The sequence below is a fragment of the Macaca thibetana genome, chromosome 7, assembly GCF_024542745.1.
Source record: "Macaca thibetana thibetana isolate TM-01 chromosome 7, ASM2454274v1, whole genome shotgun sequence".
Classification (NCBI taxonomy): domain Eukaryota; kingdom Metazoa; phylum Chordata; class Mammalia; order Primates; family Cercopithecidae; genus Macaca; species Macaca thibetana.
This window is the reverse complement of record NC_065584.1, coordinates 86724317-86745021: the sequence shown is the minus strand read 5'-3', so window position 1 is coordinate 86745021 and position 20705 is coordinate 86724317. Positions and strand designations below refer to the sequence as shown.

The following is a 20705-nucleotide window of genomic DNA, read 5'->3' as shown; positions in this document are numbered from 1 at the left end:
AGAGAAGAGCAAGTCACCTTGGCGGCTCCCCCGCCTCCCCTCCCGCTGTTCCAACAACTGCCCAGAGGCTCCGGCCTCCGAGGAACTGCAGGCGAGGCCGGACGTTTTCTCATCATCGCCCTCCAGCTGCAGGGGCACAGGCGTTCACGCCCCTCCGGGGACTATTCGGCTTTCTGATCTCCTCTCCTCTCCTTTCCGTCCACCCTTTAGAAGGGCTCACGGAGCTGCGGGGCTTCCCAGTGCCTGCTCAGAGGCCAGGCAGGGCATCTCCCCGCCGTGCCCGTGCCTCTCCCCGGGCTCCTGAGAGACCTCCATCCGGCCTTCCTTTCCCATTCAGACACGGTCGGGGGACGCTTGGGGTTTGATGAGGGAGTGAGGCTAGAACTTTCGTAACTAGCCCACCCCGCTTTGTCTCCTGCGCCAAATACCCATTTCCACGGCCACGAGCCCTAGCGGCCCTGCAGGACACTATAATCACCCCAACAGAAGGAAGGGGCTGGCATCCAGTACCGAATTCTCAAACTGGAGGCCTGGTGCCTTCCCTCTTCTAGCCGAATAGACAGATAGGGATGCGGAAGGGAAGGGCCACGGAGGAGAGAACTCAGAAAATGTCCGGCGAAATGCACGCCCTCCATGAGCATCCCGATCCGGGAACCCTGCCCCTTCGGCCACGATGTCCGCCCCCTATCCCAAGCCTTCGCTGCTCCCTGACTCCCGCACACTCCCGCCTTCCCCAGGCAACACAGAGGAGCCCATTGTCAGCCCAGAGGCTCCAGGCCCGAGGAGATGGAGGGAAAGGAGGAGGGCGGGCAAGCCCCAGGGGGATTGGGGAATCCCCTGATTCCCGGCCTTCCGCTCTCTGCTAGGCAGGCAGGGGCCTGAAGGTCTCATTTGAGCCCCGGGTCCTGCCCAAGTCTAGAAACCGATGAGAGAAGAGGGTCCCGGGCGAGTTAGAGCGGGGAGGCTTTCCAGCCGCAGGAAGACCCCAGTTCTGGGAAGGGGCGGCACAAGGGAATTCACGCACGCCCCAGCCTTTGGAGCATCCCTTGCCGAGGCTAAACTGATCCCGCGGGGAGCGAGGCGGTGGCGGGAAAAGAGGGGCATCCTCGGCTGGGCGGGCCTCCGAGGGTCAGGGTCGGGGTTACCCGCTGGAGGGCGGGGCGGAGAAGAAAGAAGGTTGCCGGTGAACGGGACGGATAGGCTGGGGACGCCCGGGGAGCGGCAGAGAGTCTCGACGCGGGAGATAGAGTCCCGACAAGGGGTCCCGCGCGGAGGCGGGGGCGGGCGCCGAAGGGCGGGGCGGGGAGGGGCGGCCGTCTCGGCCCTCCCTGGCGGGGCCCCGCGGCCTGGAAGCCGGAGCGGGCCGAGCCGCCACCGCGGCCGGAGCTGTCCCTTAGCCAGACCCGGCGAGACACGAGCGGCGGGAGGGAGGCGGTGGCGCGCCCGGCCCCGCCCGCCCGACCAAGCGTCGGACGCGGCCCGGCGCCGAGCCATGGTGAGTCCAGCGTCGCAGCCCCCTGGGTCCCCTCGGCCTTCGCGCAGCCCGCTCCGGGCCCCCAGTCCCCAGCCTGGTGCCTCCCGATCCTGCCTCGGACTGTTCAGCGCTCCGGGGACTCTCCTCCCTCCCTTCCCCCCTTCTTCGATTTGTCTGTTCGTCTGCCCGACTGTTTAGCTCTGTCCCCACCGAGTATTGCCCTCACCCTTTCTTCCTCCTCTCCTCCGCCTCCTTCCCCATCCTCCCTTGGGTCTCTCCCCTAATCCACACACCTCCCCGCTCCCCGCCCTCCTCTGTCCTGACCTGTGCCTTTCTTTCCTGGAGCTTCCCTCCCCCTCCTGGTCCCAGCTCCTTACCCGCGGGAGACCCCTGCGGGTTGGTCCTGCAGCGTCCCTGGAAGAGGCCCGGCCCCTCGGGTCATGAGAACTGACCTGCATGGAACCACCATTTTCCATCCCTGTCCCCAACCCGGTGAGGCAGGCCCACCCATCCGGCCCTGGGGGACCGGCCACAGCTGTGGCTGGGACGGGGCCAGGGGCATGGCCAAAGAGGGAAATTCCCGCAGAGAAAAAGGGCTGCCTCAGGGTAGTTGGGGGTGCTTGGGGGGAGCTCACAGAACCAGGGGGCGTGACACTGCCAGAGCCGACCGGAGTTTGTGGGGGAGGGAAGTGCCCCAGAGCTCTTGCTGCAGGGAACTGAAGGGCTGCCTCAGGGCACTCCTGCGGCAGAGAGTGGGGAACATGAGCCGGAGCGCCCTGCAGGGAGTAGGGGACCCTGGCCGAAGCAACTTGGGGCGCTGGAAGCTGGAGGGTATCGCTAAGAAGAAGCCCACACCAATAGGAGTGAACACTGCCCTGGGAACTTTCACTGCAGAGTACTCTGAAGCATCGCTGCAAGAGTGGGCACTGCCAGAGAGAGCGCCCACTGCAAAGAGGGCGGGGGCATGGCCAAGGGGGCGCTCCCTGCAGAGTGAAGGAGGGGGAGAGGCCTTGCCAGGGGGAGCTCACCGCAGGGAGTGGAGGAGGGGCAGGGGCACTACTGGGGCCGCCCCTCTACGGAGGGAAGGGCACCCTCTGGCAGGGAGGCTGGAGGAAAAAGAAAGAGGAACTGGGCCAGGGAGAGCTGACTCAGTCTCTCTGGTCTCCTCTCTGGTCCCCGCCGGCAGGAGGCTGGGTCTCCGTGCTCCCGCCCGCCGCCTCCCTCCCCAGACCCCTCCTCCCCTCCTGCCGCTGCTGTTTCCTGTGGCTGAGACTCTCGCTCAGCCATGAGCTCACCGCCCCTAATGGGTTGCAGCTGCCTAGCTGCTCAAGCCCTAGCTCCGCACTCCCGGCCTTGGAGCAGACGGCCCCACTCTGCCTCACCCCCGGCCATCTCCACCTTCCCCCCACCCACGCGCACTGCGTCCGCCTGGTCCCGGAACACTGGGGGTCTGTCTGCTCGCCCACACACCTTGGGGCCGGGTCTGCGCGCTGACGCGCTGAATGTCCCGGTCTCTGGAGTGGTTGCCCTAACTTCCCAGACGGTCGAGACAAACTGGATGGAGGAGCTCAGAGAAAAATAAGCTATTTTGTTTTATGGCAAAGGCAAGACATGGGGGTAGGGCAGGTAGAGACCAAGGTAAAGGCTGCATTGAGTCTCCCCTTCCCCATTTACTGCAAAAAAAAAAAAAGAAAAAAAAAATTCCAGTAAAAGGAACTTCAAAGACTGTCTTGAAAGAGAAGTTTGCAAAGGAATAGCCCAAGGGGTGGTTGTTTAGGTTGTGGGATGGAGGAAGATGTCTCATTGACTCACTTAGGGAGGGGAGTCTGGATGAAGCAGGGCTGAGTCTTTTTGAGACTCCTAGTGGAGATTGGCAGAGAGAGGTCCCACTGGAATCAGAAAAGACCAGCTCTAATGCATACCATCAAGGCCTCCTCCTCCCTTCCCACAAGTTCCTTTTGTGACTTTCTTCTCTTTCAACTGCCCCCACCCGGTTCTTTGTAACCCAATCCCACATGCTCTAGGATTGGGTGATTGCTTCAGAGCCACTGTGGGAGAGGGAAGAGGGATGCTAGAAAGACCCAAGCAGTCACAGTCTTTCCATCCTCCTCTTTTCACCAAATGACCATCTCTCTTTCACCAAATGATCATCTCTAGGACATAATTGTGGGTGATGCACCTCCACTTAAGATGGGGAGCTCTGGATGGTGTGTCTTATGAGAAGGGATTTGCAGGATGGCTCACCCCCTCAAGTTCTCAGCCATAAGCTCAGTCCCCTGATAGCCCAAAAGCCTGTCTTTTCTCTCCTAGGAAAGGTCTATGCAGTCACCCCAACTCACGAGCACCCGGAACAGCCCTGATTGGGGGCATTCACAACAAATTCTCTCTGGATCTCCAAAGCCAAGGTCTCAGAACTTGAGTGTTGAGTGCCCTGCCACGCTTGTGCACTCCGGCCCAGCCCCACTCCCATTCTGGGCTCATCAGCCAGCATTTCCTGAGTGCCCACTTTTTGCACACATTGTACAATGGGGGCCTTGGAGAACACAGCCACCCCCAGACCAGTGCAGCTCCCAAGGAGCCGCGATTGGGTGATCTCTAGGGATCTGTAGCCTGGTCCTATCTCTACAGGAGCCTGAGCCAGTGGAGGACTGTGTGCAGAGCACTCTCGCCGCCCTGTATCCACCCTTTGAGGCAACAGCCCCTACCCTGTTGGGCCAGGTGTTCCAGGTGGTGGAGAGGACTTATCGGGAGGACGCACTGAGGTACACGCTGGACTTCCTGGTACCAGCCAAGCACCTGCTTGCCAAGGTCCAGCAGGAAGCCTGTGTGAGTGGCCGTGCATCACTATTCTGCCTTCCCCAAGATCCACTGCCACACTCTACAGACTAGCCAGGCTGACTAATTCCCCCACTAACCTGGAGATACAGCCTCCCCTAATACTGATCTCTCCAAAGTCACTTAAGCCTCGTTCTCTGACCTCCCACAAACTTTGACCTTCACAGGCACTGACCATTCAGACACTAACACACACACGCACACATTCATCTTCCCCAAATTCATCTTGACCCCTGAGAAACACTGACCCCCAAAGACCCTAACTCTCCAGACCCAATTCCAGACATTTTCACCCCCTCATATGAATTTCTCAAGATACTAACTCCCCCGTACATGAGTCAACAGAGATCCTTCATTTCTACAGATATAAAGACTTCTAAGAGTCTTTAACTTCTCCAAGACAATGGCATCTGCTGACCACGTCTTGGTAACGATTCAGTTCTTACCCTCCCACACACGGAACTAGCTTCCTAGAGAAGCTTCCTACCACCAGGAGACCGATCGGTCCCAATCTCTTCCTCTCTGCCACCTGAATACCCCAAATCTCCCCTCCTGCTCTCCTGAGAGTGTAATCTTCCAGGCATAGGGCTGGTCCTGCCTAGGGTGGGCCCATTCTAACCGCCCTCTTCTGCTGGCTTCTTCAGCAGAGGCCTGAGTGCAGCCTCCCATCTCTCTCCCCAGGCCCAGTACAGTGGATTCCTCTTCTTCCATGAGGGGTGGCCGCTCTGCCTGCATGAACAGGTGGTGGTGCAGCTAGCAGCCCTACCCTGGCAACTGCTGCGCCCAGGAGACTTCTATCTGCAAGTGGTGCCCTCAGCTGCCCAGGCACCACGACTAGCACTCAAGTGTCTGGCCCCTGGGGGTGGGCGGGTGCAGGAGATTCCTGTGCCCAATGAGGCCTGTGCCTACCTATTCACACCTGAGTGGCTACAAGGCATCAACAAGGACCGGCCAACAGGTCGCCTCAGTACCTGCCTACTGTCTGCGCCCTCAGGGATTCAGCGGCTGCCCTGGGCTGAGCTCATCTGCCCACGATTTGTGCACAAAGAGGGCCTCATGGTCGGACATCAGCCAAGTACGCTGCCCCCAGAACTGCCCTCTGGACCTCCAGGGCTTCCCAGCCCTCCACTTCCTGAGGAGGCGCTGGGTACCCGGAGTCCTGGGGATGGGCACAATGCCCCTGTGGAAGGACCTGAGGGCGAGTACGTGGAGCTGTTGGAGGTGACGTTGCCTGTGAGGGGGAGCCCAGCAGATGCTGAAGGCTCCCCGGGCCCCTCCAGAGTACGGACAGTACCCACTCGCAAGGGTGCTGGAGGGAAGGGCCGCCACCGGAGACACCGGGCGTGGGTGCACCAGAAGGGCCTGGGACCTCGGGACCAGGATGGAGCACGCCCACCCGGCGAGGGGAGCAGCACTGGAGCCTCCCCTGAGTCTCCCCCAGGAGCTGAGGCTGTCCCAGAGGCAGTAGTCTTAGAGGTGTCTGAGCCCCCAGCAGAGGCCGTGGGAGAAGCCTCTGAATCTTGCCCCCTGAGGCCAGGGGAGCTTAGAGGAGGAGGAGGCGGCCAGGGAGCTGAAGGACCACCTGGTACCCCTCGGAGAACAGGCAAAGGAAACAGAAGAAAGAAGCGAGCTGCAGGCAGAGGGGCTCTTAGCCGAGGAGGGGACAGTGCCCCACTGAGCCCTGGGGATAAGGAAGAGGCCAGCCACCAAGAAGCCCTTGGCAATCTGCCCTCACCAAGTGATCACAAGCTTCCAGAATGCAGCCTGGTTAAGGAGGAATATGAAGACTCAGGGAAGCCAGACTCTGAGCCCAAAGAGTTCAAAACAGCAGGCGAGAAAGAGCCTCAGCCCTCTGAAGCCTGTGGGCCTACAGAAGAGGATGCCAGAGAGAGAGAGCAGGAGGGGCCAGGCCTGGTGTGTATGGCAGGTGAGATGACACTGAGTGAGGTTCATGGGGAAAGGGCCAAAGCAGGTCGGGCCTATGGGAGGGGGCAGGATGAGGAGCAGGGTTATGCTGGGAGCAGAACAACCAGAACCATCTTAACTTCAGTCCCATTTTTCTGTCTGTGTCTGTGCAGGACACGCAGGCCCAGAAGGCCTCCTGTCTGACACTCCGACACCTCTGCTGGAGACTGTGCAGGAAGGAAAAGCGGACAGCATTCCAGAAGAGGCCCTTCCAGTCTCCATCTCTGATGACCCTGATGTGGCTTGGGACTTGATGGCATCTGGATTCTTCGTCCTGACAGGTCAGTGGGCATCAGTGGGTGAAGGGAAAAAGGACTGGGAAAGAGAAGCAATTGGGTGGGCTTGGGGACTGGGGGAGGCAGGGTGGAAGGGAGGTAGGCTTGGACTGCTCCCAGCCAGGACAGCCTGGCCATTTTGTGTCTTCAGGAGGGGTGGACCAGAGTGGGCGAGCTCTGCTGACCATTACCCCACCGTGCCCTCCTGAGGAGCCCCCACCCTCCCGAGACATGCTGAACACAACTCTTCATTACCTCCACTCACTGCTCAGGTAACCGAGGCCCAGTCCTGGCACCCTGGACACTAACCTCCTGGTTCATGAGGACCCTCACCTCCTTCTTCTCAGGACACTGACCTTCTGACCTCTAAGGACACCTCCTTCTTCAACCTTCAGATTTCAAGTCATTGACCTTTGGCCTTACTGACCCTGACCTCCAGCTTCATATCTTCATTGATCCTCAAAAGCAACACTGTTGACTTTCACTGTCTTCCAACACTACCAAGATCATCAGGACATTGGTTCACTTATTCAACAAATATTGATTGAGCACTGAGTACCTATTAGGCACCATACTACAGGCTGACATTGAATGCATGCCATTCCAGAACAGAATTCTGAACTTTCCAGACCTTAATTCCTTGGCCTAGTAGCCATATGAATATAGACTCCCAACCGCTAGGCCACTTCCTCCTGTACACCCATCCCAGAATTTGGCCCTTTGCCCATTTCTTCCCAAATGTACCAGCAACTAATATCTCCTGAGGACTATTAACTAAATACAGACCCTGTATGTCTGCCTTGCTTTATCTCCTATCCCCCAAAACACACACACAGAAGCCTCTTTGACTCTTCCTGCTCCCACAGGCCTGATCTACAGACACTGGGGCTCTCCGTCCTGCTGGACCTTCGCCAGGCACCTTCACTGCCTCCAGCACTCATTACTGTCTTGAGCCAACTTCAGGTAACCACCCCTTGAACAGGCAGTTCCCCTGGATCCTAACTCTTCACTAGTGGCCAGTCCAGGACACCCAATTGCCCAGTTTAGGGTTATTCTTCTCTGCCCTTAGGACTCAGGAGATCCTCCCCTCGTTCAGCGGCTCCTGATTCTCACTCACGATGACCTTCCAAGTGAACTCTGTGGATTTCAGGTTTGAGCCCTTCATTCCTACCTAGTTTCCCATCAGTAGTGGAGAAAGGAGAAGAAGCTGGCTGGAGCCCCAGGCTGGTTTCTGAGTCCTTGGGTGCCCAGGAAGAAACCCCTGCCTTACCCTCTACAGGGTGCTGAGGTGCTGTCAGAGAATGATCTGAAAAGAGTGACCACGCCAGAGGAGCTGCAGTGGGAGTTAGGAGGTCACAGGGACCCCTCTCCCAGTCACTGGGTAGAGATACACCAGGTAAGCTTCCCCTCTAACACCTAGCATCCTGGGAGCCAGGAATGACCCAGCTGAAGACATTCTAGGACAGATGCCAGGTCCAGGACATACCATGGGGTTGCAAAAAAGTGGTTTCCATTCCATTCAATTCAACAAGCATTTATGGCTCCCAAATCATGAGGAAAACATGTGCACTGTGCCATGGTCTACTGGGGAGATGGGAGGAGTATGTTAAATTATTATTATAATTACTATTTTTAGACAGTCTCGCTCTGTCACCCAGGCTGGAGTGCAGTGGTTCGATCACAGCTTACTGCATCCTCCATCCTCCAGACTTAAGCGATCCTCCCACATCAACCTCTTGAGTAGCTGCGGCTACAGGCATGTGCCGCCACACCCAGCTAATTTTTGTTTTTGTTTGTTTTTTTTTTTGTAGAGATGGGGTTTTGCCATGTTGCCCAGGCTGGTCTCAAACTCCTGGACTCCAGTGATCCACCCGTCTCAGCCTCTCAAAGTGCTAAGATTACAGGCATGAGCTACCGTGCCCAGCCAAATAAATTATTAATATAACATTAAGTAGTACATGATTTTTGGTGGGAGATAAATCATGAAACAAGTAGAGAAGAGTGCAAGATAGTGTCAATGGGTTTCTGGAAAGCACTGAGTCAAAAGGCTGATTCTTGTTCCAAATTACTTTACCTCACTTGCAGAAATAGTGCCCTTTCTGTACCCACTCCTTGCACCAACATCCAGGCCTCGGGATCTTCATCAGCGAAGTGTAACAATCACAGTATAATTGCTAAAGGTCCTTCCAGCACTTATCTCATGTAATTCTATGAATATAAGTGTTGTGAGTATTCAAGAAGAGAGAAATAAACATGATCTGAGCTGAGTATAAAAGAGGGGTCTGTAGATGGTCTCTAAGTTTCGCCTTTAGTGTCAAAGGGGAAATTGACATGAATAGGCAGAGAGAGGGGGTGTGACAGGGTGAAGCCCCACTGAAGACAGAGAGAAAGGAAGGTCACAGTTACCAAGCTGTGCAATGTGCCAGGCCCATGCTAGTTGCTAAACTGGCATCATCTCCTTAAAAATCACAGAAGCCTTTCTTATCCTGACTTTACAGTTGAGGAACTGAAGTTCAGGAAGGTTTCTGGACCTGCCCAACATCATACAATTAGTTAGCAACAAAGTCAGGAACTGAATTCAGCATTGCCTCCATAAAAGTCTCTGGGGCTACCTCACCCCAACCCTAGGGCTTAAGTTCCTTCTTAAACTCTAATCCTCAACTCCATCCCTGCGTGTGGGTTTCAGGAAGTGGTAAGGCTATGCCGCCTGTGCCAAGGTGTGCTGGGCTCGGTACGGCAGGCCATTGAGGAGCTGGAGGGAGCAGCAGAGCCAGAGGAAGAGGTATGAAATGAGATGGGACAGTGGGGGGATGGGATTGGGATGGGGCTGGGGTGGAGACTCTCTGGTGGAACCCCAACTGGCAACTGCTCCCTATCCCCAGGAGGCAGTGGGAATGCCCAAGCCCCTGCAGAAGGTGCTGGCAGATCCCCGGCTGACGGCACTGCAGAGGGATGGGGGGGCCATCCTGATGAGGCTGCGCTCCACTCACAGCAGCAAGTACGAGGGATGGGTGTGCGGGGGCAGGTGGAAGTGGGAGGTGGAGACACAGCCGAAGGCTGCCAACAAACCTTAGCTGCCAGACCATTCTTATTGTGCATGTATCTGGGCAAGATACCATGCTTTTACACTTACTGTCTCATAACCCTCACAACATCCTTGCGTGCCATTTACTATTACAAATGAGGATTTGGAGGATCAGAAATGTTAACTGTCTTGGCCAACATCGGTCAGTAAAGAGTCAGGATTCAAACCAAAGCAGTCAGGGTTCAACCCATGCTTTTGATCCATGCTGCTATGCAGCTTCTCATGTTTGCATCCCTCGGAGGGATGGGAGGACAGAATTGAGGGGCTCAACAAAGGAAATGATTCATTCTTTCCTGCTCCTTCCCCAGACTGGAGGGCCAAGGCCCAGCTACACTGTATCAGGAAGTGGACGAGGCCATTCACCAGCTCGTGCGCCTCTCCAACCTGCACGTGCAGCATCAAGAGCAGCGGCAGTGCCTGCGGCGACTCCAGCAGGTGAGCCAGGACTCCTATGTCCCTCTTACTCGGCCTGGGAGTATGGCCTCCAGCACCTTTCCCGTTGGTACTTATAGTTGATGGTGTTCTTCTAGCCTGGCTTGGTTGAATGCCACTCCCTGTCTCCTCACCTTTGTTGGTCAGTGTGAGATTCAACAAGAGGGTGGGAGCATCGTAGCACCAGTAAAGAAAAGCCAGGTCTCCCCCTCCCCACTGTTTATGCTTGATCGAAGATGCTGAGAGATTGTGAGAGATGCTCAGCTGCCCTAGGGGCTTCTGAAAAGAGCTGATCAACTCTGGAGTGCCTACCTTCTTAGCTGAAAAATAATAAAAGTCTATTGATACCAGTTCATTAGTTACACTGCCACACATGCACCCTTAACTCCTTATGTGATGTCATCCCTCAGACCTGAGGTCGGAAAGGTACCACCTCCCTCCACCTTGGAAGGAGAGAGCATTGAAAGCACCTAAGAGGAACTACAGGCTTCTTTGTGGGGAAGATTCAGGAATAAGGCTGGCTTCTCTGAACCTTGATTCTTCTCTCCTGGGGTTAAGAGCCCCATAGGGATTTGCTCTCCACCACACCATGTAAGGTAGAGGGAGCTTTGAAATCTGATTGTTCCTCCTTAGCCCCGAGCATGGTGAGTGGACACTTTACGGACCTGCAGGTGGGCATCAGAGGAAAGGTCATCTCAGGGCCAGTGCTAAAGCGGGAGCCGAGACTTTCTGTTTCCTAGGATTTCTTCGTATTGGCTTCCTCTAAGCCAATATCCTAGACATGGGTTGCATCTCCTGTTTGCTTACCTGCTTATTAGCTGTTTCCCCAACTGGTTAAAAACAAGATTTGGAATCTAAAGTGCTCAGCTTGAGTTCTAGTTCTGCCATGTGTAAGATGTTGGACAAGTCATGAAGCTTCTCTGAGTTCCCAAGTCCTCATCTGTAGAATTGGGATAGTAACAATTAACTCACAACATGGTTAGAAAGATCAAATGAATTCAGCAAAGGACTATAAAAGTGGTTATTGTTGGCACTGGCTATTAGGAACAGTCTCAGACTTCTCATCCTCAGGCTGTCCCACCCCCAGCTTCCAGCCTTTCTTCAGAGGAAAATATTATCATCACTTTTTGGTCAAATATCTCAGAACCAGCATGAGAGTTTGTATAGCCCCATAATAGGCAATTAAAGCTGGACACATACACACATACACACACACCCCTTCTGTGCTGTTTCTCCAGGCTTGGTCCCTGCGACCCTTGCCCACCAGTTGCCAAGGCTTAGTGAAAGCCGTCAGTCATCCATATGACCCTCATCCTGCCTTTGGTTCACCCCAGTTTGATGTACTTCACACTCGGGCATAGCTCTGGAACTTTGACCCACCTCCCTCAGTACTTTCCACCAGCCCAGCTTCCCACTCATCTGGCACCTTACTGAAGATTTCTTACTCGGTTTTTCACTTGACCCTTGTGGAAACTATTACCATTCACTGTTGTCATTCCCACATTGCAGATGAGATGCAATAGTTCACTCAAGGTTCTACAGATTGGTGTGGTGGGGCTGATGCTGGATCTCAGCCCTTCCTTGCCTTTCCACTCCATGACCCCCTACTCTGCCACCCCATCTGCCTCAGGTGTTGCAGTGGCTCTCGGGCCCAGGGGAGGAGCAGCTGGCAAGCTTTGCTGTGCCCGGGGACACCTTGTCTGCCCTGCAGGAGACAGAGCTGCGATTCCGGGCTTTCAGCGCTGAGGTCCAGGTGAGAAAGGGCAGGAGGGCAGGTGAGAGGAGGCAGGGAGAGACTACCTAGGAGTGAGGACCAGGTCTGAGAGCAGCCTCCCTTCTCCAGGAGCGCCTGGCCCAGGCACGGGAGGCCCTGGCTCTGGAGGAGAATGCCACCTCCCAGAAGGTGCTGGATATCTTTGAACAGCGGCTGGAACAGGTTGAGAGTGGCCTCCATCGGGCCCTGCGGCTACAGCGCTTCTTCCAGCAGGTACATGCAGAGCCTTTTCCTTTTGTTCCCCCCATTTCCATTTCTTTACTTCCTTTCTGCCTGGAGAGGCTAATCAAGTTGTTAAAAGCGGAGGCTGAGGAGCCCATCTCCTTGGTTTTGACTCTTAGCTCTGCCACCTGCTTGCTGAATGACCTGGGACAAGATACTAAACCTGACTGTGCCTCCATAGATCTACCTCACAGGGCTGCTGTGGGGATTACGTGAGGCAATATATAAAAGCCGTTAGCCCAGAGCCTGCCACTCATAAACGCCATATGAGTACTGGTTATTCTTTTATATAGGCTCTTCCATCTCCATACCAACTCCAAGTGACATGGTTAGGCAGTGATGCTGGAACAGTGAGAAAACGGGGAGAGTGATGGGCATTGGGAAGCCACAGGCAAGAGGACAAGGGCTGTCGTTGGGCATCCTTTGTGAGCAACACAGGCCCTTACCCTTTCTCTCCCATCCCCAACCCCTTTGATTTTGTAGGCACATGAATGGGTGGATGAGGGCTTTGCTCGACTGGCAGGAGCTGGGCCGGGTCGGGAGGCTGTGCTGGCTGCACTGGCCCTGCGGCGGGCCCCAGAGCCCAGTGCCGGCACCTTCCAGGAGATGCGGGCCCTGGCCCTGGACCTGGGCAACCCAGCAGCCCTGCGAGAATGGGGCCGCTGCCGGGCCCGCTGCCAAGAGCTGGAGAGGAGGATTCAGCAACACCTGGGAGAGGAGGCGAGCCCACGGGGCTACCGACGACGGCGGGCAGATAGTGCCAGCAGTGGAGGGGCCCAGTGGGGCCCCCACAGCCCCTCACCCAGCCTCAGCTCCTTGCTGCTCCCCAGCAGCCCTGGGCCACGGGCAGCCCCATCCCATTGCTCCTTGGCCCCATGTGGAGAGGACTATGAGGAGGAAGGCCCTGAGCTGGCTCCAGAAGCAGAGGGCAGGCCCCCACGGGCTGTGCTGATTCGAGGCCTGGAGGTCACCAGCACTGAGGTGGTAGACAGGACGTGCTCACCGCGGGAACACGTGCTGCTGGGCCGGGCTGGGGGGCCAGACGGACCCTGGGGAGTAGGCACCCCCCGGATGGAGCGCAAGCGGAGCATCAGGTGAGATCCCAGCCCAACTGGTGCCCAAGAGGCAGACCCAACTGCCCAGTAGGAAAGGAAGGTGATATTGTTGGGGGTAGTGGCTCCCTCCCACACCTCTGCCACTCCTGTTGTGCCTGCAGTGCCCAGCAGCGCCTGGTGTCTGAGCTGATTGCCTGTGAACAAGATTACGTGGCCACCTTGAGTGAACCAGTGCCACCCCCTGGGCCTGAGCTGACTCCTGAACTTCGGGGCACTTGGGCTGCTGCCCTGAGTGCCCGGGAAAGGCTTCGCAGCTTCCACCGGACACACTTTCTGCGGGAGCTTCAGGGCTGCGCCACCCACCCCCTACGCATTGGGGCCTGCTTCCTTCGCCATGTGAGTGATCCCCTCAATTTCTTCCAAGTGCTCTCTCTTCTGTGTTCCAGCCTCATCCATCTGTCCCTCTTTCTCAGTACCCACAGCCCTCTCCTCCCATGTATGGTCCATGCCATTGGGGCCCAGCCCTGTTCTGTGGGCACCTCTGCCTCTACTCAGCCTCTGCGTCCCTGCTCTCAAGGGCTGCCTGGACTATGCTCTCTCCACAGGGAGCCCTTCCCCACCTGGCAGGCAGAGTGCTCCCTGGTGACCCATCCCTCATTTGGGCTACAGAGAGGATGGAGGGGGAAGAGAGAGGTTTGTCTGCACAGACCTCGCTGGAGACACCTTATCTGTTCTTTACTGGCACAGGGGGACCAGTTCAGCCTTTATGCACAGTACGTGAAGCACCGACACAAACTGGAGAATGGTCTGGCTGTGCTCAGTCCCTCAAGCAAGGTAACTTTTTCTCCAATCTTCAGAAGAAAAGTAGAGGGGCCAGGAAGACCTAAAAACCCGCCCCAAAAATCCCACAGGGAAAAAAGCTTTCCTGGATGTGCCCAGGAACATCACCTACCAATCATCTCCTAGAATTGCCGAGGGTGGGACAAGCACTGGACTGGTGAGGCCAGGTTCTTATCCAGTCCACCTGAGGGACCAGGCAGGACTCCTGACTCATCTGGGCCTCCATTTCCACATCTGGTAAATGGGGGCGATAGTCACTATAGCCAGCTCACAGGGAGGATCTGAGCAGCAGAAGAGCTCACATCAAAAGACGTACAAGTGACTTTAAAAGTTCAAAGCCAGTGGCCCAGCGTGGTGGCTCACACCTGTAATCCCAGCACTTTGGGAGGCCAAGGTGGGCGGATCATGAGGTCAGGAGATCAAGACCATCCTGGCCACCATAGTGAAACCCCGTCTCTACTAGAAATACAAAAAAAAAAAAAAATTAGCCAGGCGTGGTGGTGAGCACCTGTAGTCCCAGCTACTCAGGAGGCTGAGGCAGGAGAATGGCGTGAACCTGGGAGGCGGGGCTTGCAGTGAGCCGAGATCACACCACTGCACTCCAGCCTGGGTGATAGAGCAAGATGCCATCTCAGGAAAAAAAAAAAAAAAAAAAAAAGTTCAAAGCCAGAGAGTACAGGAGATTACTATTTTGATTCTTGTTCCATTTCCCTTCAAGATATAGACGATGATTGCTGGCCTGCAGGCCCCCACCTGCTTTCTTTCCAGGTGGAAGGGTTTCGCCTTACTTTAGGGAGCATCTGGGCTTCATCTATACCCAAAAGCCTAGGGTATCACCCACCTACCCCCCAACCCCTGAGCTTGGCCCCTAGAGGCTCCAGCCCTCCCCTCATCCCTGTCTGTGTCCTCCTCAACCTAGGGCTCCATGGAGGCTGGACCTTACCTGCCCCGAGCCCTGCAACAGCCTCTGGAACAGCTGGCTCGGTATGGGCGGCTCCTGGAGGAGCTCCTGAGGGAAGCTGGGCCTGAGCTGAGTTCTGAGCGCCAGGCCCTTGGGGCTGCTGTACAGCTGCTTCGGGAACAAGAGGCCCGTGGCAGAGACCTGCTGGCTGTGGAGGCGGTGCGTGGCTGTGAGGTGAGGCCCTGGCTCCAGTCACTGCTGCTCAAACGGCCCAGCCCTGGCCTCAGAAGCCATGTAGGTTGGTGACAGGAGAACCAGGCTCCAGGTCAGAGGGCCCCAGGCTTTAATTTCTAACCAGCTGGGTGGCCTTGATTGAGTCACTGAACTTCACTGGGCCTCACTTTCCTCCTTTGTAAATAAAGAAGCTATGTCCTCCCAACATCCCATGTTCCTACATCCGCCTTGTACTCTCCCGTTCCTTTCCTAATTGTTATCTTTCCCCACCTACCCTATACTTCCTCCTGCCCCTCAACACCCAGCACATACCTTATCTCGTCTACCTAGTCTTTTTCCAGCCCTGAGGTTCCAAAACATGTTGGAATCCTATATCCTCCTCTGGAATAGACCTATTTCCCTTTCAGTTCTTCGCTGATTCTCTTCCTGGATCCCCAGCATGCAAAGGCTTCCCCACAGGCGGCTATAAACCTTACTTTGCAGTGCACCTTGCCATCTTCAGAAACAGGGCTGTGCTGCTCAGCTGGGTGGGCTGTGCATGGTGACCAGTGGATGGACTCTAGGCTGAGGGCTTCCCTGACTTCCTGACCCTGCCTGAGAACCAGTGCGTTAGGCCCCTTGCCCTATAAATCTATTTTTGCTCCCTGTAAAATACAAACAAAGGGCCCCTGGGCCAACCACTTTTGCTTTTCCTTTCTCCAGATAGATCTGAAGGAGCAGGGACAGCTCTTGCATCGAGACCCCTTCACTGTCATCTGTGGCCGAAAGAAGTGCCTTCGCCATGTCTTTCTCTTTGAGCATCTCCTCCTATTCAGCAAGTTCAAGGGCCCTGAAGGAGGGTCAGAGATGTTTGTTTACAAGCAGGCCTTTAAGGTACAATTCCTGGAGTGAGTGGTGGAGGTGACAGGAAGTCATTCTCTTCTTGAGAACTCAGGATGTTCTGGAAATTCAACCCCAACACAGGTTGAGAATCTGCATCATCTAGAATAGGCTTTGGCTTGTAATCGACCATCAAGTTAGGGTGTCAGGGGATGTTGGAAGTCCCTGTCACTGGTCTACCTCATGAGGTTTTCCTTATCATTCATGCGGAAGCCTTAGGAGGCATTCCAAACGAGACTGGAAGAGGAGCTTTCCCACTAAGGACACACATGCCTTTGGAATTAGGGTTGGTTCCTAGGGCATGAGGAGAAAGCACGCTATACTTTGACTAAAGAATCCAAGAAGAGGCAGGCCTTGCTTTAGGGAAACAGCCTTGATATCCAGATAAGCATTTATAGCAACCTATGGTCCTGGATCAGGCAGTGTGGGGTGGATTCTAAGGGTTTCTAGACTTTGTACCCCCTGCATGAGTATAGCATAGAGGAAAAGGCCTGGGTCCACTTCCAGCTCTACTAAGCTATGAGAAGCCTTTGTGCAAGTTGTTTCATGTTTCTGGCCTCATTTCCCCTTCTGTAAATTATGGTTGTTGTGAAGACTAAATGTAGAGCACTTGGCACGTGATAGGTGTTGAGCAAACGTTTACTGAACATCCATCAGATGCCAGGCTAAGCCCAGTGCTTGCCATGTGGTGCCACCCAGCCAGGACTTGCTCTGTCTTCACCCACTGCCCTCTGCTCTTCCTCAGACTGCTGACATGGGGCTGACAGAAAACATCGGGGACAGCGGACTCTGCTTCGAGTTGTGGTTTCGGCGGCGGCGTGCACGAGAGGCATATACTCTGCAGGCAACCTCACCAGAGATCAAACTCAAGTGGACAAGTTCTATTGCCCAGCTGCTGTGGAGACAGGCAGCCCACAACAAGGGTACTGGGCAGAGCTGAGGAACAGGGTGCTTGGAGTCAGGGTTATAGCAGGAAGTTTTCTGGAGAGTATGGGGACTGCTTGGGAAAACAGTTTATAGGATGAAGAAAGAATGGCTTAGAAGAAGATTCAAGATTTGGCTTGAGAGAAATTACTGAGGTAGAAATAAGCCTAAGATATACCAAAAAGAAAGAGAAAGCTGGCAAATTTCAGGGAAGCAAGAGCAAGTAGGGGTCAGGTGCATTTTGAGAGAGCAAAGTGGGAGGATTGCTTGAGGCCAGGTGTTCAAGACCAGCCTGGGGACATAGTGAGACCCCATTTTCTACAAAAAAGTTTTTAACTGGGCATGGTGGTGTGCACCTATAGTCCTAGCTATTTGAAGAGTGAGGTAGGAGGATCACTTGAGCCCAAATGTTCAAGGCTACAATGAGCTATGATGGTGCCACTGCACTTGAGCCTGAGTGACAGAGCAAGACTCTGTCTTTAAAGGATTAAAAAAAATTTTTTTTAATAAAGCAAATGGCTGGAAAAAGAAGGTGAGAAACCACTCACTTGGATTTAAGAACTGCTGCTACTTGCTGTGTGACCTGGACTAGTTTTGTTTTTTGTTAGTTTTGTTTTTATTTTTGACTTTTTGCTGGGTTTTACCTTGGTTTTAATTTTCGGAACTTCATTCTGCTCATCTGAAAAATGAAATAGTAATGTCTTCATCTTAGTGTAATAGGGATGATTAAGTAAGGTGAAATATATGGAAGCACCTTGTAAACTGTAAAAGTATGTAAAAATGTGAGGGTTTTTTTGTTTTGTTTTGCTTTTTTTTTTGCTCTTAATACCCAAGATGCAGAGTAGAAATCAGGCAGCTGGGATGCCAAATGGGCAGGATGCAACATACTGGAGAGAAAAGCCAGATATCTGAGGAGGAAGTCACACCATCATTGCCATCCATGTTGTGATAGTCAACAGGAGGAGTAAAAAGAGACACGAGAGGAATGAAAGGGAGGAATGAGGGTTGGAAAGGAGCAAAACAAAAACAAAAACAAACCAAAAAAGTAAACCATGACGTGCTAGGGCTAGAGAGAAGGGCAGGAAGAAGTTGGTAACAAGTGTCCCTATTCCCCAGAGCTCCGAGTGCAGCAGATGGTGTCCATGGGCATTGGGAATAAACCCTTCCTGGACATCAAAGCCCTTGGGGAGCGGACGCTGAGTGCCCTGCTCACTGGAAGAGGTGAGGGCCATGGTGCTGGGGGGTGGCCCCCAGGAGTGAAGACCTTGACAATGAGGATACAAAGGGGAGGTGTGGTGGAAAGTCAGGAAGGGCATCTCGTTCCCAAATCAGTGGGACTGGCTGGGAGGCCCTCTGTGAGACTGAGGGTCATTCCAGGGAGCCAAGAGGGCTTTCCCAGACCAGCACCCCACCCCCGACTCCCCACTCTCTGCAGCCGCCCGCACCCGGGCCTCCGTGGCCGTGTCATCCTTTGAGCATGCCGGCCCCTCCCTTCCCGGCCTTTCGCCGGGAGCCTGCTCCCTGCCTGCCCGCGTCGAGGAGGAGGCCTGGGATCTGGACGTCAAGCAAATTTCCCTGGGTGAGGCACCTCTGAAGGGGTGGCTCCCAACAGCTCGGTCATGGTGGTGATGTTCAGGCTGCTTGCTGCTGAGCAATTCCTTTTTCTAGCCAAGTAGCCCAGTTGCCATGACAACTATGTACAGCTTCCCCACTGCTAAAAGAACCGTCTGGTTGCTAGGGTGATGCTTACAACAGCCTGTTGCTAAGAAGCACTTCCTCTGTACCTCTCTCTCTAGCTCTCCTTGGGTTTCTATGGAAACTGCCTCAGCTTCCTGTTGTATCCTCTTGGTTCACCACGGCAATCCTTATAGTTTCCTGTCGCTTCTTCCCTGGTTGCTCTAATGATGCTGCTGACAATTTCCTGCCTCTTGGTAGGGGGTTCCCTTGCAACTGGATCGCTATGGTGACTTACAGCTTCCTGTTGCTATGGAGCTTTTTCTTCCCTGATGGAGCAGCTTGGTTGCTTAAGGTAATCTGGAGGGATTCTATACTCTGCTCTCACCCTAGCTTCCCCTTCAGCCCCAGAAACACTTGACTCTTCTGGAGATGTGTCCCCAGGACCAAGAAACAGTCCCAGCCTGCAACCCCCCAACCCTGGGAGCAGCACTCCCACCCTGGCCAGTCGAGGGATCTTAGGGCTATCCCGGCAGGTAAGTTCCTACAATGAGGCTGGGAACGAGGTGATCTCTTTGGCTGCTTTCTGGGTGGGCTTTTCTGATCTTTCAACCCTAGGGGGGTTGGGGGAAAACTGTGAACCTGTGCTCCTAGCTGAGGCTACAGACTGGATTTATTATCTTGTCTACCTTTCTCCTCTCCCCGGGACCTGGCTAAGAGGCATCAAGGTCACAGGTTAAAAGGAATCTTAAATAAGGAGTATAGTGCTGGGGTGGATGGAAAGGGGAGAATGACAGTGGCCTGGCTTGAACTTGAGTTAAAATGGCAAAACTCAGGCCAGGTGAGGTGGCTCATACCTGTAATCCCAGACTTTCAGAGGCTCAGCTGAGAGGATCACTTGAGCCTAGGAGTTCAAGACCAGCCTGGGCAACATAGTGAGACCCAATCTCTACAAAAAAAGAAAAAAAAGTTTTAATTAGCTGAACTTTTGAGGGGTGCACACCTATAGTCCCAGCTACTCAGGAGGCTGAAGCAGGAGGATCTCATGAGCCCAGGAGGTTGAGACTTCAGTGAGCCACATTTGTGCAACTGTACTCCAATCTGGGCAACAGTGAGCACCTGTCTCTAAAAAAATAAAAGTAAATAGCAAAATTCAAGGACTTTGGGTAGGAAAGAGAGATGAACTGACAGGCTTGTGGGGAGGGATGGAGGGAAAGAAAGCGAGAGAAAGACAAGAAATATGTCCCTAAATTCACTGTAGTTTCTCTCCCCCCAGAGCCATGCTCGAGCCCTGAGTGACCCCACCACGCCTCTGTGACCTGGGTGAGTCAGCATCCCCAATTTCTTCCACATCCAACACTCCTTCCGTCTTGCATGTACCTTCCTTCCTGTCCCCAGCTACTCGGGAGTCTGCTTCTTCCCTCTCCCAACTCATCTCCCTCTTCTCTCCTGGCTTCTAGAGAAGATCCAGAACTTGCCTGCAGCTTCTCCTCTCAGCACACTTTGGGCTGGGATGGCAGTGGGGCATAATGGAGCACTGGGCGATCACTGAATTTCTTCCCTCTGCTTCCTGGACACAGAGGAGGTCTAAGGACCAGAGTATTGCCCTGCCACCACTATCTCTAGTCCCCCTAGCTTGGTGCCTTCTCCTGCAGGAGCCAGAGCAGCCACATTGCTTGCCTTCATACCCTGGAGGTGGGGAAGTTACCCCTCTTCCAGCGCTTTCCCATCCTGGGCCACTGTATCCAGGACATCACTCCCATGCCAGCCCTCCCTGGCAGCCCATGTTCTCCTCTTTTCTCACCCCTTGACTTTCCCTGAGAAGAATCATCTGTGCCAGGTCAACCGGAGTTCCCGGTGACTCCATTCTGAGGTGTCACAAGAAATGAAGCTATGCAAACTATAATAGGAGGGTGCAACAGGGAACTGTAGACTTTATATATGTAATTACTGTTATTATAATACTATTGTTATATTAAATGTATTTACTCACACTTTGCCTCCAAGGAGCTAGAGTAGTCCTCTGGATTAAGGTGATAAATAACTTGAGCACTTTCCCTCAACCAGCCCTTAACTAGAACACAGAAAATAAAACCAAGACTGGAAGGTCCCCTGTACCCTTCCCAGGCCCAGAGC

The 20705-nt window shown here is 54.4% G+C and overlaps 1 protein-coding gene across 3 annotated transcripts; it reads left to right on the top strand.

The window, feature by feature from the left end:
* Nucleotides 1–1361: 1361 nt before the first annotated feature.
* ARHGEF40 (Rho guanine nucleotide exchange factor 40) lies at nt 1362–20563 on the top strand. Of its 3 annotated transcripts, XM_050796487.1 has the most exons (24): nt 1362–1495; nt 4103–4300; nt 4991–6236; nt 6388–6555; nt 6701–6821; nt 7416–7512; nt 7619–7699; nt 7829–7945; nt 9236–9331; nt 9432–9547; nt 9943–10069; nt 11697–11819; nt 11910–12053; nt 12546–13156; nt 13279–13513; nt 13865–13951; nt 14877–15092; nt 15795–15965; nt 16717–16894; nt 18012–18116; nt 18331–18474; nt 18975–19105; nt 19846–19892; nt 20030–20563. In XM_050796487.1, exons 1-23 carry the CDS (start codon nt 1493–1495, stop codon nt 19885–19887), a joined length of 4557 nt encoding a protein of 1518 aa, XP_050652444.1. In that variant the 5' UTR covers nt 1362–1492; the 3' UTR covers nt 19888–19892; nt 20030–20563. The 3 variants fall into 3 exon arrangements, with proteins under 3 accessions (XP_050652444.1, XP_050652446.1, XP_050652445.1); XM_050796489.1 differs by lacking the exon at nt 18331–18474 and having other exon boundaries at nt 1461–1495; XM_050796488.1 differs by having other exon boundaries at nt 1461–1495; nt 19846–20563.
* Nucleotides 20564–20705: the final 142 nt, after the last annotated feature.

Excerpts from the sequence above, each read along its gene's own strand:
- ARHGEF40 (XM_050796487.1), top strand. Across the intron at positions 7,700-7,828 it reads GTGAACTCTGTGGATTTCAG|GGTGCTGAGGTGCTGTCAGA; the intron begins GTTTGAGCCCTT and ends TACCCTCTACAG. Across the intron at positions 19,106-19,845 it reads TCTTAGGGCTATCCCGGCAG|AGCCATGCTCGAGCCCTGAG; the intron begins GTAAGTTCCTAC and ends CTCTCCCCCCAG.